The sequence below is a fragment of the Prionailurus bengalensis genome, chromosome B4 (assembly GCF_016509475.1).
Source record: "Prionailurus bengalensis isolate Pbe53 chromosome B4, Fcat_Pben_1.1_paternal_pri, whole genome shotgun sequence".
Classification (NCBI taxonomy): Eukaryota; Metazoa; Chordata; class Mammalia; order Carnivora; family Felidae; genus Prionailurus; species Prionailurus bengalensis.
This window is the reverse complement of record NC_057358.1, coordinates 40,855,537-40,877,248: the sequence shown is the minus strand read 5'-3', so window position 1 is coordinate 40,877,248 and position 21,712 is coordinate 40,855,537. Positions and strand designations below refer to the sequence as shown.

Below are 21,712 nucleotides of genomic sequence, written 5' to 3'. Positions count from 1 at the left end.
GCTGCTGAGCTCGATGGAATTAGCCCCGCGGCGGAATAAACCGGTGCAGACGCCGGCGCCGCCGCGGGCCAGTCCGGGTTTCGCGTCCGGTGTGTCCGCACCATGGCCGCCCCCGGGCTGCGCGGTGAGTCTCCCCTGCCCGGGACCCTGGTCCCCGGCGTCCCGGCGAATGATAGGAGGGAGAGGGGCTGGGAGTGACGGAGCCGGCATCCTAGCTCCTTGCCTTTGGGACTGGTGACCCCACGTGAACCTGGAGAGGGAGGTGCTGGAGACTGGTCCCTTTTCCGCCGGGGTAGGGGAGGCGAGGGACGCCTGAGCAATTTCCCACACTTATTATTACTATAATAATACTGGTGCAGCGGCTTTTTGGTGGTTGATTACCAATTCCTACCGGTGCGTTTTTGCCTCAACTCATGCGAGTCCTTGGATGTTTAGTTCAGGTTATGTGGGGCAAGCAGACAGCTGGGGTTTAATTCACCAGCAGTCTGCTGAGGACAGAGGTTCGAATTCATCCCCAGCGACTTTGACTTTGGCCTCCCTGGAGTGTTCTCAAGGTTTCAGGACGACTCCTCCAACCCTAACCCAGACCTGAGCTCAGAAAGGGCATTTGCACCTCAGGGTGAAGGGAAACACAGGCACGCCTTTCCCGGGGACTTTTCTTAGAGGAAAAGCAAGTGGAGGTGGACTTTGCGGGAGGAGGACGTTATTCTGCCGCATCTCCCAAGTTATACTGAGCAGACACATGGGCAGGGTCCACCTTGCCTGGAAAGGGATTATGTTCTCGTGGTTGTTGAGAGAGGTGTGAAGTGGGGAGGTGCCCCCTCCATTGGCATGAATAGTGAACCAGAATTAGGCGTCGGTCCTAGTCCTGAGACCTCGGGAGCCGGTGTGGAGAGATATCTTGGGAACCACGTGGACCCCGGTCCAGGACCGAAGGCCCCATTAAGCAAGGTTAGATCTAAGCCCGAAGGCAAGTGGCAGGTGGAGGGAGGATCTTAGACAATGTAGGGGCTTTCCTAGAGGACTGTGGTACTCTGGGTCCCTCTGCTTGCCTGGACTTTGTTTTGTGATCCGACCTCAGAGCCCTGGCCCACCTAGCTGTCTGTCACCCTGTAGTGGGTGCTGGGCATCCAAGGCCCTTTTACTCGCTGTGTCTTGCCATGCACCTGTCATTTTGGGAGGCAAAGTCCTAATATGGTCCTTTCCAGCAATCTCTAATGCCCTCTGAGTTGCCTGTATGTGGGGACCTGGGCCACTTTGCTGGCTGATTGAAGTGGTTGTGTGAGGGGTAGGGGTGGGTTCCAAACACCAGCCTCAGGTTCTGATCTGTTTTCCATGTGTACCTTCTCTGCCATCATCCATTGTGGGCCAGGGCTCCTGAACCAGAGTCATAGAGCCTATAGTGAAGCTTGTCTTTGATTTAATGAAATGAGGACCCCATTTTCTGGAAATCCACCCTTCTGTGGACTCTTTGTGCTGGCTGAGAGAAACTTGTCCCACCCCATTTGTGGCGTTCCTAGAGCCCACGGAGAACAGAAATTTGACTGCTAGACATGAATCCTGCCTCTGGTTACAAAATGGAATCAGTCTCTATTTGTGATCAGGTGGTTTAGGAAAGGCCTCTCTACGGAGATGAGTTTGAACAGAGATCGCATTCAATGAAGGAGCAAGACTTGCAAGATATCTGGAGAATGATCTTGCAAAGGCAAATATAGGCGGAAGACCTTGTGGCAGGAGTGTGCTCGAGCTGTCCAAAAAATAGCGGGGAAGCCGAGTACCTGGAGCAGAGAGGTGAAGTGGGAGAGTGGCAAGAGTGAGCCAGACCAAGCAGAGGCTTGTAGCTCAGGCCATATGTTCTTGGCTTTCGGAGAAAAGGAAGACTAACATTCAAGTATCCAGTATATCCAGACACTGTGCTCGCTAGGTGCTTCGCCTCACAACTTTGTGGTCAATGTTAAGTCCATTTCATTGAAGAGGAACCTGACTCTTGAGACGTTAAGAAACATGCCTATTATATTGTGTCAACCACTGAATAATCACAGAAGGATAAAATTGGAATTCAAACTTGTTTTCCCAGCACCTCACCTTGTTGCTTTTGTTCTGTTCATAAGAAGTCATTAGAAGGAAGTATGGATATGTGCAAATAGGGATGGGGAATGTGGGTGGAACTGGGCTTTAATGGAGATGTAATTTTTCAAGGCTCTTAGGTAAATGCAGTAGTCATAGTCCAGGCAGGGCTGTGCCTATACACCGCCCTTGACCCTTGAACAACACGGCTTTGAGCTGCGTGTGTTCACTTATACGCAAATTTCTTACAGTATAGTACTGTAAATGTATATGTTCTTATGATTCTCTTAGTAACATTTTCTTTTGTCTAGTTTACTTTGTTGTAAGAATACGTTATATAATATATATACAAAATGTGTTAATTGACTGTTTATGTTATTGGTAAGGCATTCAGTGAACCATAGGCAATTAGTAGTTAAGTTTGGGGGGAGTCAAAAGTCACAGTCGGATTTTTAATCATCCAAGGGGATTGGCACCCCTAACCCTGCGTTGTTCGAGTCAGCTGTATTTCCAATCTGGAGTCATCATGGTTAGTTTATTTTGTGGGGCCAAGCCCAAGAAGCCTGGTTGTCATCACCAAACTTGTAAGGACATGTGCCACTGTGATCTACACTGGGGACGTGTCTTCACCAGCACGCATGACCTGAGTTCCACATTTAGGGTTTACGGGGACATGGGAAACTGAGCTAGTGACCACTGGGGGAAGAAGGTGTGCTTAGGGTCCTGATGGGCTCTAGCAAACCTGGCTCACTATATTATGCCCCCGTAAGTGTGACTCATGTCAGTTCGGAGGCCAACTATCAACTGGACTGTATGCCAGATACGATGGTCAGTGTTGGAGTTACAAAGATCAGTAAACCACAACACCTGCCTGTCAAGACCTTAACCTTTACCCTAAGATGATCTTAATACTTTCACAGACTTATCCACTGTTGTTGGTCGCGGAAAGGAGGAAGTGGGGGTCAGACATTGACTTGCTCTGACCGCACCAATGAAATTAACCCGACTGTACAGTAATTATTTCAAGATGTACTTTAGGTCTTTTTTGGACTCCTCTCATCAACCCTGCTTTTCCTCCAGAAACTTTAGGGAAATAACTTTTAAGTCTGTCTGGCTGACAACTCTCCATTGATGTTAACTTTCACTGATACTGCTAAAGGATTACAGTTCTCACCGTTAGCTGGTGTCATTTCCTCCCTGTTTGGCAAACACAAGTACACTACCCTTTGTCAAGAAAGTATAGATACCAATTAGCCCAAGTAAAAATTCAATGGAATAAAATCAAAGATCTAATTTTATTTTAATTAAGTTGTTAATTATCGTTTTATTAAATGATACATGAATCCAGCAACATCCCATCCAGCAAGTTGAAGGGAGCTTGGAGGAGTTATACAAAATGGAAGTTTTTTATAGGAAGGAGGGTGGGACAAGAAGTTATTAGCAAATGCAGACAGATTGTTTCAGGCCAGGAAACCATCTTTTTGCAGGGGAGGGAGTGGCAGTGTTTTATTATACAGATTACTACCTCACTAGTGCTGATCAGGAAGTTTCAGACTGACTTTTCAGGGATAGGTTGAAACTGTTAAGTCTTGGTTTGCTGGGGTGTGCTTGTGTGTGTGTGTGTGTGTGTGTGTGTGTGTGTGTCTGCACCTGTGCAAATGATTCCATTTTGGGTTTCTTTTTTAATACTTTGTATCTTCTGACTTATTCACTGACATAGGGATAATTCCCATTTTCTAACAGCCCTTGATGCCTGATATTCATCATAAGCTAATTAAACATAGCTTTAAAAAAGCAATAATATACTTCCATTGCGAAAAATGTTTAAATACAAATAAGTAAGAATAAAATTTCCCTTATTTTAAATAGTGTGGTAATTGTTGTTCACTCAATTCCTTTTTAATCTTTTTATTTGTTCCTGTATCAAATAACTATTTCTATGTATTACTTATCTTCAAATAGTTTACAAAAGAAGAAAATCCAGATGACAATAAAACTTAAAACAAGGATAAATGAACAAGTGTGAAATCATGAAGGATTGGGAGCACAGTATTATATCATAAAACCTAGACTAAGAATAGGTACTATCGTTGAACAAAAACTTATCTGCAAGCTTCCTGACAGGCAGGTCAGAAAACAGACAGTAAGTTGTAAGTTACACAGGTTTCATAGTCCAACAGCAGGAGGCCAGTTATAGTTCATCAACATTAAACGTTAGGAAGAATGTCACAGTGATATTTGTGCTATTTATATAAGACATTGCCCAACATAATGAGCTGTAGTTTCATTAATAGATTTTTGGAAAGCGTATTATTATCACGTGAGCATTTATTGTTTCTGGCTTTTTTTAAAGGGGTGTTTGTGTTTTATTCTTTTCTGGTCCACTCCATGGTGTTAATATTTTTTAAAATGCTGTCGGCAGACCTTTAGATCACCAGCCATTGGGTTAAACCTCTCATTTGAAAAGTAGTAGCTTATAGCATATAAAAAGCTCCATGGTTCATCGTCCATTGAGACCAGGGGCTGCCAGTCTCTTTCTCCTCTCCTCGAGGGGGAGGGAGACAAGACTTCCCAGACACAACTTTCTAGGCTTCCATCTGTTGTCATTTCCCTGGAGCCTGAAGGACCTCTATTAGTGTGGCTTGAAGTGTGGTTCTGCTGGTGATAAATTCTCTCAGCTTGTGTGTGTTTTTTAAAAATATTTTAATGTTTATTTATTTTTGAGAGAGAGAGAGAGAGAGAGAGCGAGCAGGGGAGGAGCAGAGAGAGAGAGGGAGACAGGGAATCTGAAGCAGGCTCCAGGCTCCGGACTGTCAGCACAGAGCCTGATGTGGGGCTCAAACTCAGGAACCGCGAGATCATGACCTGAGCCGAAGTCGGGCGCTTAACTGACTGAGCCACTCAGGTGCCCCTGCTCAGCTTGTGTTTTTATGGAAAGCTGTCTATTTCACTCTCCTTTTGGAAGAATACTTGCATTGGATATAGAATAATGGGTTGACAGTTTATTCTGTTGAGCACTCCAGGTGTTCTCTGTGGGTCTCCATGGGTCTGCTGAGAAGTCAGCCTTAATCCAGATTTTTATTTTATTCATGTAGAATACCTTTATAATCTGGTAGCTTTTGATATTTTATTTTTATTTTTGGTGTTCAGTGGTTTGACCGTGATGTGTGCAGGTGTAATTTTCTTTGTATTTTTCTTAACTTTGAGTTTGTTGACCTTCTTGAATGTGGACATTACTGTATTTTATCAACTTGTGGGGATGATTTCAATCACTATTTCTTCAATTATTTTTCTGCCCTATTTTCATCCTCTTCTTTTACTGGAGCTCCCATCACATGTATGTTAGACTCTGTGGTCCCACCAATTCCTGAAACTCTGTTAAATTTTATTCCAGTCTCTAGTCCTCTGTTTTCTAGATCAGATCATTTCTATTGATCCAGCCTTAGCTTCACTGATCTTTGCTCTGCCTTCTCCAGTTTGCTGTTAAGCTCATCTGATGATGTTTTTCTTTTTAGTTATTGTAATTTTTAGTTCTAGGAATTCCATTTTTTGAAAATAATTCCAGGTCAGCTTTGTTGAGATATAATAATAAAATCCACCCCTTAAAAATATAAGTCAGTAGTTTTTATGATATTCACAGAGTTGTGCATCCATCACTGCTGTCTAATGTTAGAAAATTTTCATCATCCTAAAAAGAAACCTCATACTCACTGACAGCCATTCACCTTTCCTCCCTCCCTCTAACTCCAGGAAACCACTAATCTAATCTCTGTCTCTGTGGATTTCCCTATTCTAGACATTTTATATAAGTGGAATCCTATAATGTATAGTGTTTTATGTCTGGGCCCTTTAACTGAGCCTGTTTTTAGTGTTAAGCCATATTGTAACATGTATTAGTATTAGAATTAACATGTATTAGTTCTTTTTATAGCTAAATAATATTCCCTTCTGCGGATATACCACATTTGTTTATCTGTTGATGGACATTTGGATTTCCACTTTCTGGTTACTATGAATAATGCTGCAATGAATGTTCAAGTTCAGGGGTGTGTGTGTGTGTGTGTGTGTGTGTGTGTGTGTGTGTGTGTCTAGAGTGGAATGACTGGTTAACTTTTTCAGGGATTGCTAGGCTGTTTTACAAAGTGGCCGTACTATTTTACATTCCCACCAGCAATGTCTGAGGGTTCTCATTTCTCCACATCCTCATCAACCTTGTTATTGTTTGTCTTTTTTTATCAGAGCCATCCTAGAGGTGTGAAGTGGTATGTCATTGTAGTTTTGATTTGCGTTTCCTTCATGACTAATAATGTTGAACATCTTTTCATGTGCTGTTGAATATTTCTTGCGTGTCGTCTTGGAGAAATGTCTGCTTATGCCCTTTGCTCATTTTCAAATTAGGTTAATTGTCTTTTTATTTGTTGAGTTGTGAAAGTTCTTTATATATTTTGGATACAAGTCCCTATTCTGATATATGACTTAGAAATATTTCCTCCCAATTCTCTGGGTTGTATATTCACTTTATTAATGGTGTCTTTTGAAACATTTTAAATTTTGATGGAAGGCAGTTTGTCTATTGTTCTTTGATTGCTTGTACTTTTTGGTATTATAGTAGCTAAGAAACCATTGCTTAACCCAATTAATAAAGGTTACTCTTGTGTTATCGTCAAGTTGTTTTATAGTTTTAGTTATTGCATTTAGGTCTACGATCCATTTTTGAAAATGTTAATTTTTTTGTGTATTGTGTGAGGAAAGGGTCCAACTTCCTTCTCTTGTGTGTGGACATCCAGTTGTGCCAGTACCATTTCCCCATTTCTTTCCCCAATTTCTTGGTACCTTTGTTGAAATTCAAGGTTTTATTTCTGGAATCTCAATTCTTTTTTTTATTTTTTATTTTTTAAAAAATGTTCATTTTTGAGAGACAGAGAGAGAGAGAGAGAGCAAGCAGGGGAGGGGCAGAGAGAGAGAGGGAGATGCAGAAACCAAAGCAGGCTCCAGGTTCTGAGCTGTCAGCACAGAGCCTGATGCGGGGCTCAAACTCACAAACTGTGAGATCATGACCCGAGCCAAAGTCAGATGCTTAACTGACTGAGCCACCCAGGCGCCCCTAGAATCCCAAATCTAATGACTGATCTATTTTTCTGTCCTTATGCCAGTACTGCACAGTAACTTTGTAATAGTTTTGAAATCAGGAAGTATGAAACCAATTACATTTGTTTTTGTTTGTGTTTTCTATTTCTTTGCACTTTTGCAGTTTCCATATCTTCCACTTAGTAAGATTGCATTTATCTTTATTATCTTTATTAGATACATATTTATGTTTCCTGCTTTTAAAGTCTTATCTTTGGAGGGTGCCTGGCTGGCTCAGTTGGAGGAGCATGTAACTCTTGATATCTAGGTTATGAGTCTGGCTGTCTTGAGAACAGGTGTGTGTGTGTGTGTGTGTGTGTGTGTGTGTGTGTGTTTCATTTGTTTATTTTTGGTGATCAAGTCCTGTTTATTTTAAAAGCATAAACAGTGGAACTAGGAAGGAGTAAGGAGAACAAAACACCAGTCCCCTTGACAGGGCCAGATCCAGCACAGGCCCTGTCTGTTGTGTGACCTGGAAGCCTTGACCAGCCCTTTCCCGTGAGGACAACGCAGGTGCCATCTTCCATGAAGTTGGGGATAGACTAAAAGTGAAAAAGGCCAGAGGGCTGAGATCAGTTTTTATTGCTGGCTTTGTGTCTTTCACGGGTCACTTACTCCTGTTTCTTTGCTTGTCTAGTAAGTTTTGATGGTAAAATGGACATTGTGCGTGATACAACATTACCTTTCTCTCAGGAAGGTTAAACAAATTAAAAAAGTTCTCTAGCAGGCGGTTTAATTACTGGCTGATTCCTTTGAGCCTATTTAGGTTTGGTTTTCTGCTTTGTTAGGGTATATTTGTAGAAAATGCCAGGTATTTCCCAAGATTCTCTAACTCACTAAGACTCAACCTCTCAAGTCTGTCTCCCCTGTTGATTTACTCGGCGTGGCCTTAGAAGTTTTTAGGGATAGTCTACTGTAAAAATTTTTCTAGTGCCCATAAAATAACTGGTACTGGGGTGGACACTCTTCTGTAAACAGCCGAACAACAGGATAAAATACATAAGCCAACCATTTCAGGCACTGAAAAACCATCAACACGGAAGTGGAATCCCTGGGAACAGAAAGTCACAAATGTAGCGCCATAAAGACATGTTATTGACTGGGGTGCAGGAAGCAGGAATCCAAGAGAAGCAAAATCCCACTGAACCGAGGAGGCAGAGGCCAAGGCTTGGAGCAGCTAAAATGGCTGGAATAATGGGGCAGAGCACAGGAGAGAAGGAATCTGTGCAAAGGAAATAAGTTTTTGTCAGCAGGTTTTTAATCAGAAAGTATTTTGTTAACAAATGGTTTCAGATGTAGGTCATGGGCAAGGGCCAGAAATGACAGGGGTCTCTAATATTAATTCAAAAGTGAGCCTCATGATTTAGAAAAGAGTGAAATTGTTGTGTTTATTTAATTTTAATGAGAAGCTGAGATCCCAGCCTTCATTTTTGTCTTAAGGGAGAGTTGGACTATGGGGGCACCCTGTGGGCAAGGCCACAACTTTTCTTTAAAATCACCTTTGTTACTGCTCAACAGTGCTTGAACTCAACATTACCAAAGCTCCAGAATTCTTTAGCACAAAGCATAGGGGAGATTATTTTGCCCAGAACTCTTTCTGCTCATGTTTTCAGCATTTCAGTTTTTAAATATACTCTTTCATTGAGCACCTACTATGTGCCGGCTGCAGTGAGGGTCAAATATGATACCCAGTCCCTATCTTTGAGTATCTTCTGCACCGCATCCCCACCCCCCCCCCCCCCCCCGCCGCCATGATTTGTAGAAATTGTGAGGGGGCTGTTAAATCTGTCAGGGTGGGAGAAATTTGGGAAAAGGTTTGTTGAGCAGGGCTCTGATGTGTGGGTATTTGATTCAAATGGTATCTCAGTGGGCTAACTGCTGCACTTGTAAGTGGAGTTCTTTATTGTTATCTACATTCTTAGTGAAGGGTGCTATGCTAGCTAGGGTCATGCTCAGCTAGCCGCTCTAACAAACAGACCAAAAAATAAATGAGTAAAACACAATAGTTCACTTCTTGCTGAAGTAATAGTTCAGGTGGGTAAACAAGTTACTGGGGTGGCTCTTCTCCATATAACTTTTCAGGAGCCCCTCATTGATGGAGGCTTAGCCAGTTTCAACTGTGACTTCTAGGGTGACCCTGAGGGTTATTCTACAGTTATCTGAAGGGGGAGAAGAGCCCAGAGGGGTGTGCAGGAGCATGCGCAGAATGTTTCTATGGGCTAGGTCTGGGAGTAGCACATGTTGCTCTGTTTACTTCCTCTGGCTGGAATTCAGTCTCACAGGTACATCTCATAGCCTGCCATAGCAAGGGAGGCTAGAAAATACAGTCTAGCTGTAGGTCCAGAAAGAAGAGGAGAGCATGGAGTTTTGGTAAGCAACCAGTGGTCTCTGTGTTAGGGGCTTATCAAAAGTGATAATTTTGGTGTGGCATGGTCACACTTATTTTCCTGTATTAAATATATAGATTTACACACTTGCATCTCCAGTGTGTAAGGCTCTGAGGTCTTCCAAGTTTCAGCATCTAGGGAAGGACGGGGGTGGTAAATGCTTATTAAATGGTTTTTGAACGAAGGAATGAATTTTTAAACTTATTTTTATCTGTCTGGTGCCAGAGTCCCCAGATGATGATGATGATGTTGATAATTACAGAGATAAGAACTACTGTTTACTGAACATCTGCCCTGTGCTAAGGTTTGCAAGTGTGATCTCATTACTTTGCTAAAACATTTATTATGTTTCTTTTAATTTAATCATCATAAGTGTACTCTTTAATCCCCATCCCCTGTCTCCCCCGCCATCCTACCCACCTCCCATCTGGTAGCCATCAGTTTGTTCCCTATAGTTAAGAGTCTGTTTCTTGGTTTGTCTCTCTCTCTCTCTCTCTCTGCTTTTCCTTTGCTCATTTGTTTTGTTTCTTAAATTCCACATATGGGTGAGATCATATGGTATTTGTCTTTTCCTGATTGACTTATTTTGCTTAGCGTTATACCCTCTAGCTACATCCATGTCATTGCAAGTGGCAAGCCTTCATTTTTTTAGTGGGTGAATAATATTCCGTTATATATATACATACACACACGACCACACACATGCATACACACACCACATCTTTTTTGTCCATTCATCTATGATGGACACTTGGGCTGCTTCCATAGTTTGGTAAGTGACTCTGCTATAAACATATGGGTGCATGTATCTCTTTGAATTAGTGTTTTTGTATTTTTTTTAATTTTTATTTTTTATTTTTTATTTTTTTTTTGGTAAATACCCAGTCGTGTAATTCCTGGATCATACAGTAGTTGTATTTTTAACTTTTTGAGGAACCTCCATACAGTTTTCCTCAGTGGCTGCACCAATTTGCATTCCCACGAACAGTGCAAAGGGGTCCTTTTTCTCCACAACCTCGCCACCACTTGTTGTTTCTTGTGTTGTTGATGTTAGCTATTCTGACAGGTGTAAAGTGATACTGCATTGTGATTTTGATTTGCTTTTCTCTGATGAAGAGTAAGGTTGAGCATCTTTTCATGAGTCTGTTGGCCATCTGTATGTCCTTTTTGGAGAGATGTCTGCTCATGTGCTCTGCCCATTTTTTAATTGGATTGTTTTTTGGGTATTGAGTTGTATCATTCCCTTATATATTTTGGATACTAACCCTTTATTGGATATGTCATTTGCAAATATCTTCTCCCATTCCATTGGTTGCCTTTTAGTTTTGTTGATTGTTTCCTTCACTGTGCAGAAACTTCTGATTTTGATGTTGTTCCAGTAGTTTATTTTTTGCTTCTTATTTCCTTTGCCTCAGGAGACACATCTAGAAAGATGTGGCTACAGCCAATGTCAGAGAGATTACTGCATGTGCTCTCTTCAAGGATTTTTATGGTTTCAGGTCTCACATTTAGGTCTTTAATCCATTTTGAGTTTATTTTTGTGATAGTGAAAGAAAGTGGTCCAGTTTCATTCTTTTGCACGTGACTGTTCAGTTTCCCCAACACCATTCGTTGAAGAAACTTTTTCCCATTGTATGTTGATTCCTCCTTTGCTGAAGATTGATTGACCATACAATTGTGGGTTTATTTCTGGGTTTTCTGTTTTATTCCATTGATCTATGTGTCTATTTTTATGCCAGTATCGTAGTGTTTTAATTACTACCACTTTGTAATGTAACTTGGAATCTGGAAACTTCCAGTTTTGTTTTTCTTTTTCAAGATTGCTTTGGCTCTTCAGGGTCCTTTGTGGTTCCATACAAATTTTAGGATTGTTCTAGTGCTGTGAATGAAGGAATGAATCAATGCTGAGTTGGTATGATAATAGTTGGCCAGTGGATTCAATTGCTTCTTTTAAAAATATTAAAAAAACCTTTTAAAAATTTTATTTATTTAATTAGAGGGAGCATGGGAATGACAGAGAGAGAGGGAGAGAGAGAGAATCCCAAGCAGGCTCCACACTGTCAGCACAGAGCCCGTCCGATGTGGAGCTTGAACTCACAAACCACAATATCACGACCTGAGCCAAAATCAAGAGTTGGAGGCTTAACTGACTGAGCCGCCCAGGTGTCTCTAAGGTGTCAATTTAGAGGAAGTTGCTTGCCTTTCTGTTTGTTATGGCAGATAGACGAACTTCTAGTTCATCCATAAACTGTATCAAATCATTCAGGCACATGTTAACTACATTTAATGACATTTAGCGTTTGCATTTACTTGGATTGTGTAGAACCCATTCCTACCCCCTTTGGCTCTCAAGCTGGCATTATGATCCAGGTTCTACAGTGTGCTTTGGTAGTCGGGGAGCCACACCAAGGCCACATACGTGGAGGGTCTTAGCCCTGGTTCAAGCACACACTGCTTCTATAGCCAGTGGGCCAAAGCACGCTCATGGGTTGCCAAGCATGGTAGCTTTCTTTTCCTTCTCCAGTAACAGGCTTCCCTTGCTTCTGGGTTCACGTGGCACCCAATTTTTTTTCAACACCCAGGCCAAGACAGGTCTCTAGCTCTAAATGTTTATCCTGGCCGTGCTAAGTGGTGCTTTGTTTTATTTGACCTAAGCTTACTTTATTTGCGGTCTAGGTAGTGTGCCTTTCTTTGATACGTCAGGACCTTGCGACTAGATCTCTGTTCACGCTTTTCATTCTATAGACCAGCGATCTCAACCCTGGTGGCACAATAGAGCACCTCAGACAAATTAAGTCCAAATCTTGAGGTGGGGCCCAGACATCAATATTTTAACTTTCTTTGGTGATTCTAATGTGTACCCAGGGTTGAGAAGGAGTCCCTGTCTCCACTGGTCCTCATCTTTCCCAATTGCTGAATGCTAATATTTAAAAAAAATTTTTGTTAATGTTTATTTTATTTTTGAGAGAGAGAGACAGAGTGCGAGTGGAAGATAGTAGAGAGATAGAGGGAGACACAGAATCTGAAGCAGGCTCCAGGCTCTGAGCTGTCAGCACATAGCCTGATGCAGGGCTCGAACTCACAAACCGTGAGATCACGACCTGAGCCGAAGTTGGACGCTCAACCGACTGAGCCACCCAGGCGCCCCTGAATGCTAATATTTTTTTTAAGTCTGGCTTCCCACAACCATCTCTGCCTCCCCCACAGAGCAGCTCTTGTATGCTTCTATTTCTCCTTCTCCAGAACCACTCCTCTTGGTTCTGTCCTTTGGAATGTGGTGATCATAACCTCACTGATAGTCAAATGAGGACGCATCCAGTTTTAAGGAAGAGCAGTTTGTCTTTGGCATGGTCACCACAGCCGCCTAGTAGAGGTGGAGTCATGAGAAATTACCAAATGGGTCTCTCAAGCTGTTCCCCCACTAATTACTATGGGATCTCCAGTCCTTTTAAAAGTCTGACCTGGCAATTCTGGGAGTCCCTAGGGGTGTCTCAGATGTGTTCATGAACAATTCTTTAAGCTTCTACTTCGTGTTAACCATCTTAGCTGGCGCTTGATGTTGAGCTCCACCTTCCCAAGCTGTGGGAAAGCACTTGTCCTGCTCCCGAAGCCAATTATGGGCCAGTCCTCATGTTTGGGGCTAAGCATACAGGGGCGAACAAGATGGGCACTGTTCCTGTCCTCCGGAAGAGCACTGCTGAGCACATGAGGCTTGTTGTCTATATGATATGAATTTACTTATTTCAGTTAACCACACTGTAGCAGAGAGAAAACTTTTGAGCAATTTCCTATCGATTATATGTGTATTTGGGATATCTTATAAAATCCTGAGGCGCATCCATGTTCCTCTTGTCTGCTGAATCTCTCTGTATCCCTCATATCTCATCCAGATCCACAGGCCTCTGCAGTCTGAGCAGGGCATTGTGATTGCAGGAGCTGTCTTAGGCTTTAGCCTCAGAGCCAGTCCGTTTTGGGCAGCAGAGATCTGTCCCACCTTCTTTGGGGAGCTCAGAATAAGGCAGAGCTCATCAATCTTGGTTATGCCAGGAGGAAGAGATGAGAGGTAGGAGATGTTCGTGGACGGTGGAGGAAGATGGGGGACAAGGTGGGACTCCCCCAGGCATGACCAGGAGAGGAGCCAGTCACCCTCATAAAGTGGTGTGCATGTGTGCATGCGTATGTATGTGAGCACATGTGTGATCTGTGTGGAGGGGCTGGAGGAAGGCTTGCATTTTGCTCAGCATTGCATCGTTATGCTCTTTTCATGTTATTATACTTGTGAAACAGGTTACGGTGAGCTAACAGAGCAGTTTTGATCAATTGCGTTGTAGACTGGCTGCTTCCTCCTGACATAGAGGGGGGGACATTATCCCTTAATGTCATCAGCCACACAACCAACCACAGTGTAGGATGAGATGCCCATGAATAGGTTTCATTTGAGGAACTCATCCAGATCCCAGTCCCTGGGTTCTGTCCCTGAGGGAAGCGCTTCCTGAAATGCTGCTGCTTTTCTTGACCTGGGTCTTCACTTGTAGGATCCTGGCTCTGAGCAATGACTATAAGTGATCTTTGTTAAAAGGCCTTTTTAAAGGGTTGAGAGATGTCAGGAAGGGACTTACCAAGTAGTCTTGGTTGAGGAGAGATGTTTAGGGGCAAAAGGGAGAACAATTCCAAAGATCAAAGAGTAGGGATAAGAAAAAGCAGGTCGCCTTCTTCTGGAAGCTGTTGGTAGTTTATTCTCTCTGATGTGTGTGTGTATTCTGTGTGTATGTGTGTGTGTGTGTGTGTGTGAGAGAGAGAGAGAGAGAGAGAGAGAGACAGACAGAGAGGTAGGGAGGGAGATAGAAGAAGGAGGTGGGAGGGAGGGAGGAGTGACTAGCAGGAGATGATTGATATTAGCAGGAAAGATAGTAAGGGGCCTCGTAGGCCCTATTAAAAAGTGTGTACTATAAGCCCGAAGTGCCCTTTCTTTGCCCGCCCCGAGTTCTGCCACATAGCTGGCCACCTATTGGGACTACGTGGGTGGAAGAGGAACACGAGGCAGACGCATGCCTTGTTCTCAGGAGGCTGATGACCTGAAACAGGCAAGCCCAGCAGCTGATTGCGAAGGACCAGACAAACAATTGCCCTTCTCCCTGGAATCTCCTTTCTTCCCTTGCCCATTGGAAGATGCCTACTTGTCTTTTCTAGATGCTCCTCAAAAGTCACATACTCTGGGAGGCCTGCTGGCTCTAAGCAGAGCTGCGGGCTTCTGCTACTGTAGTTCCTTGTTTATACTCCGGCCTCAGCTTTTCTCTTGTTCCTGAAATCTCCTTATTAATCTGTTCTCCTTATTAGTCTGCCTTCTTTGTGAGCATCTAGGGCAAGCCTTCTATTTCCAGTGTATTACACAGCGCCCAGGAGGTTAAATGGTCTGAGAAGAATAGAGATGTGAGCAATGGCATATATGTACGCTCCCCCACCCACCAAGAGTGGCCAGGTGTGGTTGGAGCATGGCATGTGGTGCGTGCATGGGGCCAGGAGGCTGGAAAGGGTAAGCAGGCCATGGATGGATGTTAGGAGATGAAACGGTATTCGGCTAGGTAGGCAGGGCCCAGATCATGAAAGGCCCTGCGTGCATATCAGACAATTTGGTTTTCATCTAAGAAGAATGAAAGCCCCTGAGTGGGAGTAACTCGGTCAGGTTGTGACCTGAGGATCAGCGGGGAGCCAGCTTAGTGGCGGGGAGGCCAGTTAGCTCTTACTTATCCAGGTTCAAGGTAAGGATCCACACTGGGGCTGTATCTTCATTAGGAAGGGAATGTTTGAGCATCGGTAGAGAGAGGGCTGTTTTTGAGTCAAGATAAGCAGAGCCGAAGAGGGAGAGGGCACTGGAAGATCACCCCTCTGTTACTCTGGCCACATGCAGAGGCCCAGAAAGGTACTGTTTAACAGGAACTCTGGGGTAGAGAGTAGGGTGAACAGCAGGGCCATTGCAAGGTCCAGATTTTAAGTGTGGAGGCTCAGATTTTGCCTGTCAGATTCATGTAGGAAAACAGAGTAAGACCTCAGCATAAAAGTTGACCCTAACTGAAGTGCAGTCCATCTGTCCCAGGATGCTTGGGGAGGGTCCAGGTGAGCGTCCTGAAGGCGCCCAGGTCTCTCTGAGGCCCACCAGGAGTCTTGTCCCTGGCCTAGGAGAGCGTGGATGTGCCATCTCCACTCAGGGCAGCCCTGGCCTATCTGGCTTTGCTGGAAGCAGTGGCCCCGAAAGGCCAGTGAGAGAGGCGGCCCTGTCTTTTGGGGCACCCCACACTTGCCCTGCCAGTGGTTAGTAGTGAGGCAGTAACAATGCCATGAGGGAAGCTTCGTGGAAGAGCCGTGCTGCCTGGAGGTCCTGCTCCCACAGGAAACCACCTCCTGCTATTCTTTCTTGGAGGCTCTGGAAACCTCCTAGGGCCCTGGTGACTCACCTCACCCTCCTCCGTGCCTGGTGAACCCACTTCCTGCTCCCTGTCTGTGCAGGCTGCTGCTGCCTTGCTCTTGACTGTGCCTCTGGGTCCCTTTGGTCCGGTTTTCCTGCCATCAGCTATTGCCCGAGCTCTTCTCATCAACCCCCCACCCGACTCCCCACAGTCTGCTCCTGCCCGGCTCCCCAACTCAGGGGCCCCTCCTTGCTCTGATCCTTGGCTGTGACCCTGAAGGTTCTTGCCAAACTGCCCGAGAGCTGAGGCATGAGTTGAAGGGTCTGGCATCTCTCCCTGTGGCAGCCCTCCCCTCACCCAGCGTGGGGTAGCAGTGCCCACCACTAGAGAGTATTCCTCACAGTGAGACCCCTGCCCCTGGACCCCTGTAGGGCCAGCGGCATCTCCAGAGCCCCTGAGAGTTTTCAGAATGCTTTCATTGTATCGCTTGTCTCGGGATGCCAGCAAGGGCTCCCTGTACTTTGCAGTGTATTAGCTTCTCAGCCAAGACAGCCAAGAGCTAAATGGGGGAATGGGTGTCGGAAGACCCTGGTGGTGGGTGAGAAAGTGCAGCACAGAATGGGGACCATGGCTGGGGTGGGGCCTTGGGTAGGCGTGTGAAAGGGCAGGCCATGGGAGGACCCCAAAAAAAATTTATACCTGTTTTTTCATTGAGATTTGGGCCTCTCCCTGCCTATAGTCTCTGTTCTTTTCCCTGCAGATCTCTGATCCTGCTCCTTCTTTGTCTGCTTCTATAGCACAGCCTGAGGTACCTGCAGCCTTTCTGGGTGGTGGAAATTGGATCCTTCTAGAAGAGACAGAGTTCACCCCTGAAATAGTGGGTTCTAAAGGATAAGAGGGGCGCCTGGGTGGTTCAGTCGTTTAAGTGTCCAACTCTTGGTTTTGGCTCAGGTCGTGATCTCATGGTTTGCGAGTTCGGGCCCCACGTCAGGCTCTGTGCCGACAGTGTGGAGCCTGCTTGGGATTCTCTCTCCCTCTCTCTCTGCCTCTCCCCTGCTTGTGCTCTCTCTCTCTCAAAATCAAAATAAACATTAAAAAAAAAAAGGATTAGAAAGTGTGTGATGGTCCCAGATGAGAAAGGAAGTTGCAGTCATGGGGGATAGACAGCTGCCTAGTCTAGAACTTCCAGGAGGAGGTGAGTAGTCAGCAGGCAGGTGGGTGGCACAGAAGGGGAATTCTGGGGACTTAGGGCACAGTGACTGGAATGGAGCAGAGAAATCGGGGTGGGCAGGTGCAGATGAAGGGGGCGGGCCCTGAGCCCCGGAGTAGGATTTGGTAAAGATCCCTCACGTTTTCTGTAGCTCACGTACTTCCAAGGAGTTGTAATTTCTTCTCTTACCGTATCATCACACTCACCCTGTGAGGGAAAGATATGGTAATGACACCCTCCTCTCAATCACGGAAGTAAAATGTGCAGAGAAAATACATTATTTTTCTGAAATTCTGGCAATGCCAGGCCTAGGCACCAGGGGTCCTCCTGCTCAGTGTGGGGCTCATTGTGTAGTGGAGTGCCATTGGCTAGTCCTGGGAGGGGTGGTTGTAGAGTGGGATGGAGAAGGGTGTGGCTGTCCACCTAGCACTTCTCAGTTGTCTGTAGAGCCCACCCCTGTGCGACGCTCATGTCGTCCCAAATCACAGCCTGCCTTTTAGTGACTTTCTTATTCCTGGACTGCAAAAGACTGTCCGCCGTGGACCATTCAGACAGGCTGCAGGTCCTTCAAACATCAGGTCGAGACCAGAACACTGCCCTCCTCCCCTTTGATTCCTCCTCACCCTCAACAAGTGCAGCTCCCTCCCCTTATCCCATGGCCCTGGGTGCCGCTGTGCTTCAGCGTCTTAGCAAATGGAACAGATAAGAATATTTAGAAAGACTCTAGTCTCAAAGAGGGGAATGGGAAGGAGGGTGAGGGCAAGGCTGGGGAATGGATGCAGCACCTTTCAGTTCATGGTGAAGGTTTTCTACACTAGCAGTGGGGAGCCACTGGAAGGCTTTCAGTGGGAGAGTGGGGCGGTGTGATTCGAAAAGATCCCTCCGAAGGTGGCGGGGGAGAATGTCTTGGGACAGAGGTTGATGTGGGCAGGGTCTGGTGCCAAGCTGGGGTTGCCCTCTGTCCATGTTTAGCGGGAGGCCCCTGGTCATTTTCATCTGGTTACACTTTGACTAGGTGAGGAAGGCCTTTCTTTCTCCCCACCCCAATGCTCCAGGAAGTTTATGAGGGTGTGAATAGTTGAAAAATGGGCTAGTCCCATATGGGGGAGTCACTTGGGGGTGGTCAGATCTGGGCAGAAGCTCGGAGCACAGGAGTTCCTTTGACTAGACAATCAGTGGGCTGCCACCAACAGGTTACCTTTATTCAGTGACACCAGCCAATAAGTGCCCCACTCTCTGTAGTTCCCTACTGACCAGTGGAGTCCATTGGATAAAGCTTGGAGGCCTTCGTCTGCTAACTTTACATGTGTCTGTGTGTCCCCTAAGCCCTCCCTGCACTACCTCAGCTTCTGGAATTTAAGTCACGTCTGAAGTGGAAGCAAATTAGCTTTGCCTGTAGTATCTGACTATTTCTGTCTTATACCTTGATCAGTAGCTTCTCGAGAGAGGAATGTGTTACTCCTGATTTTCTGGGTCCCTAATGGCCAAAATAGCAGGTGGCCCACAGCTAGACGAAGAAGCACATTGTAGCCAGAGGGAGGAGCACGAGTAAGACCCTGGGCCAGGAGGGAGTATGGTGCATTCCAGACACTGCAAGCAGCGCGGTATGGCCGGAGCTCAGAAACGCAGAGAGACATGGGGAGAGATGAGGTGGAGACGTGAGCGGGCCAGGCTGTGCAGGGGCTCACAGCTTGAGAGTGGTGGGAAGCACCAGAAATCTTCACACACGTGGGTGTCATAGCAAGGTCGACATTTTGAAAGGACCCCCTGGCTGCCTTTGGAGAACGGTGAAGGCGAGCAAGGGCTCATGGAGTAGGCGCTATTGGGAGGCTGCTGGGGTTATCCAGCTGAATAAGTGTGGTAGTTTGGGCTAGGGTGGTAGTCATGGAGGTGGTGACAAACAGATGGATTTGGGAGATATTTCAGGGCAAAATTCATAGGAGTGGTGACACATTGGCTGTGGGGCATGAGGGAAGAAGACTCTGGAGGCTGCCTGTAGATTTCTGGTGTATGGACTGAACGTAGTGGTGGCATTCATGGCCATAGGGAATCCTGGAAGAGAGTCGTCTTGTAGAGCAGATTGTAAGTTTGGTTTTGGAGGTGGAGGTTTTGAAGGGGCTCTGAAGCATCCAAGTGGAGATGCCAGGTAGGTGGGAGGATGTGTGGAATCAGAAGCTAGAAGAAAGTAAGGGTTAAAGGCAAAATGTTGAGGGTTATGGGGACGTAGGTGATCATTAAGGCCATAGGAGCAGATAGAGTATCTAGGAGGGCATAGAGGGCATAGGAGCAGATAGAGGGCAAGGGTAAGAGTGTAGAAAAAGAGTGTAGAAAAGGGTAAGAGTGTAGAAAAGAGGCCCCAGGTCCAAGCCTTGTGAAAATCCATCCAGGGTATCCAGAGGTGGGTGAGCCATGCCCTTCAGGGCACCCATAACCCAAGAAGGCAGCTAATCCTGAACACCCAGGGATCTGTTTTGCAAGGCAGCATGTACCAAGAACCAAGTAAATGGTCAACGAAGGAAAGATTATTTTCAAATGAGTATCATGTTCCATAAGCTGTGTATGATGGCCTTTACTTCGGATCAACCCCAATTCACCTTTTTTCAGCTTCTTAGAGGATTCCTGTGGAGCGTGTTGACCTTCCCTATTCTTCCTGATGCCCAGACATCGCTCACATCCCACCCCCCACCCCCCCAACCCCTCCCCTCATCTGCCACCGCAGCCTTCATTTCATGGTGTAAGCCAGCTCTCTTGGATCTTTCCACCTCTGTGTCATTACTGCATGGTATGTCATTTGCAGCTGAAACAACTCAGCCATATGCTGTGTTCTCGTTGGTTGGGAGAAAAGGTGGGCATAAAAGCAGGGCCTCATGCAGCCATGGTCTATGTGTCAGAGGCAAGCAGAGGTTGCTGCTGGGATGGCTGGTGGGGCCCCGAAGGCCAGCCTCAAACCCCAGGTTGTACCTTCAGGAGACCGTGGCTCCTGGATAATGGTTTGACCAAAGTTTTGGGCTGACTCTGAATATGAGCTATCTTGAGTCACAGGTGTGAATATGAATATGACTGTCAAGGATGCTTGAGTGAATGTCACCTTTGTCATCTGCCCAGTTATACATCAGTATGGTCTTGGGCTCCTTAGACATGCATCTGAAGGTTTTCAAGCCGTCTCTGGGCTGTAGAGCCCTGTTCTCAATGCTGCCCTGGGCCAGATGGTGGGCAAGCATGCAGAAAGGCACAGGGGGAAAGGGATGAGGTGAGACTAAGGACCGAGGAGAGAATCCACTCCCATGATGTCTTGAACTGCCCCCTGTCGCTCTACCAGCATGCATACCCACTGTTGCTTTTCTGTGTTCTCTCTCCTGCCTTTCAGAAGCTGTCCACCCTTTGAGACCAGCTTCAGACTCAGTTCCTCAGGAAGCCTTCTAGCGTTTCTGGTCTTCCACAATATGGACTAGAGCCCACAGTGTAGAAGTAAATTATGAGAGCTTTCCTCTGCTGGTCTTCATTGTGCTTGCCAGGTCTACCTGCCAGGTCTGTCCTCATAAAGAGATGATAAGATTTTCCAGTGTAGGGACCAAGTGTCCTAGGGCTCCTGAACTGTCCAGCAGAGAGCTGGGCACCTAAGGGGCTGCTCTACAAGCTGGTCACTGATCAGAAGCTCTCCTTCCAGCTGCTTTTTGTTCCTTCATTCATTCAGCAGGTGCTGAGGGCTGAGCTGGATGTATATGGTATGATTCCTTCTTACACGGAGCTCAAAATGAAAATAATAATAATTATAATAAGCACCTTTTATTGCCCACCCATGGGCTGATGACTGCCCTGGGTGTTTCGCATGTACATCTCTGCTTCGAATTCTCACTACAACCCTGCAAGTGTGGGATTCTCATGTTGCAGTTGAAGAAACAGTCTCAGAGAAGTCTCAGAGCAAGTGGCAGAGCTCAGTGTTAGGCCCAGGCGCACTGGGTTTGCTGCTTTGCTGGAAAGAGTATTTCTCAGATGCAGGGACAGATCAAGTCTCATCAGCCTCGAGGCCCTGGCAGCTAGCTCATGGCCCCTGTCTGGGGCTTTTTGGTGCAAAGCTTTTTGGTGTTTAATGCTTCAGTCCCCTCCAGTTGTGACATTCTGCAATTCTGTCACCAGCCTGGGTCTTTTCCCTCCAGGGATGAAGCTGGAAGTTCTCTGAAATAGCACTGCTGCTCCCGCTGTGGGTTGTTCCGGGGGCTGTTCTGGGGAGGGCCCAGAAGGGGCTGTGGACCTCCAAGGCCCCGGTGGGGGCAGCAGGTGCATAGGAACCCCTCAAGGGCATTGGAGGCAGTGCTTTTGTCAGAGCCCGGCCCTGCCCTCAGGGGCCCCACAGTTGGTCTGTCTTCGTTCTCTCCTCGGGCCATTAGGGCTGCCTGGCTGCCCTGGGAGAGGCCCCAAAACTCAAGCCTTTGGCATTAATTCAAGGTGTCTCTCCAAGGAGTGCTCCACTTACCCTGGCTCGCCAGAGCCACCTTCTCTTGTTTGGGAATTATAAG

General features: G+C 45.9%; 1 protein-coding gene across 4 annotated transcripts in view; it reads left to right on the top strand.

Annotated features, from left to right (window-relative positions):
- The window catches only part of ANO2 (anoctamin 2), a 339,542-nt gene continuing 317,830 nt past the window's right edge, over window positions 1–21,712 (top strand). For all 4 annotated transcript variants that reach the window (XM_043564318.1, XM_043564316.1, XM_043564317.1 and 1 more), the window contains exon 1: window positions 1–124. In XM_043564318.1, coding sequence (XP_043420253.1) covers window positions 103–124 — 22 coding nt within the window. In that variant the 5' untranslated portion in view covers window positions 1–102. The remainder of the gene's footprint in view (window positions 125–21,712) is intronic.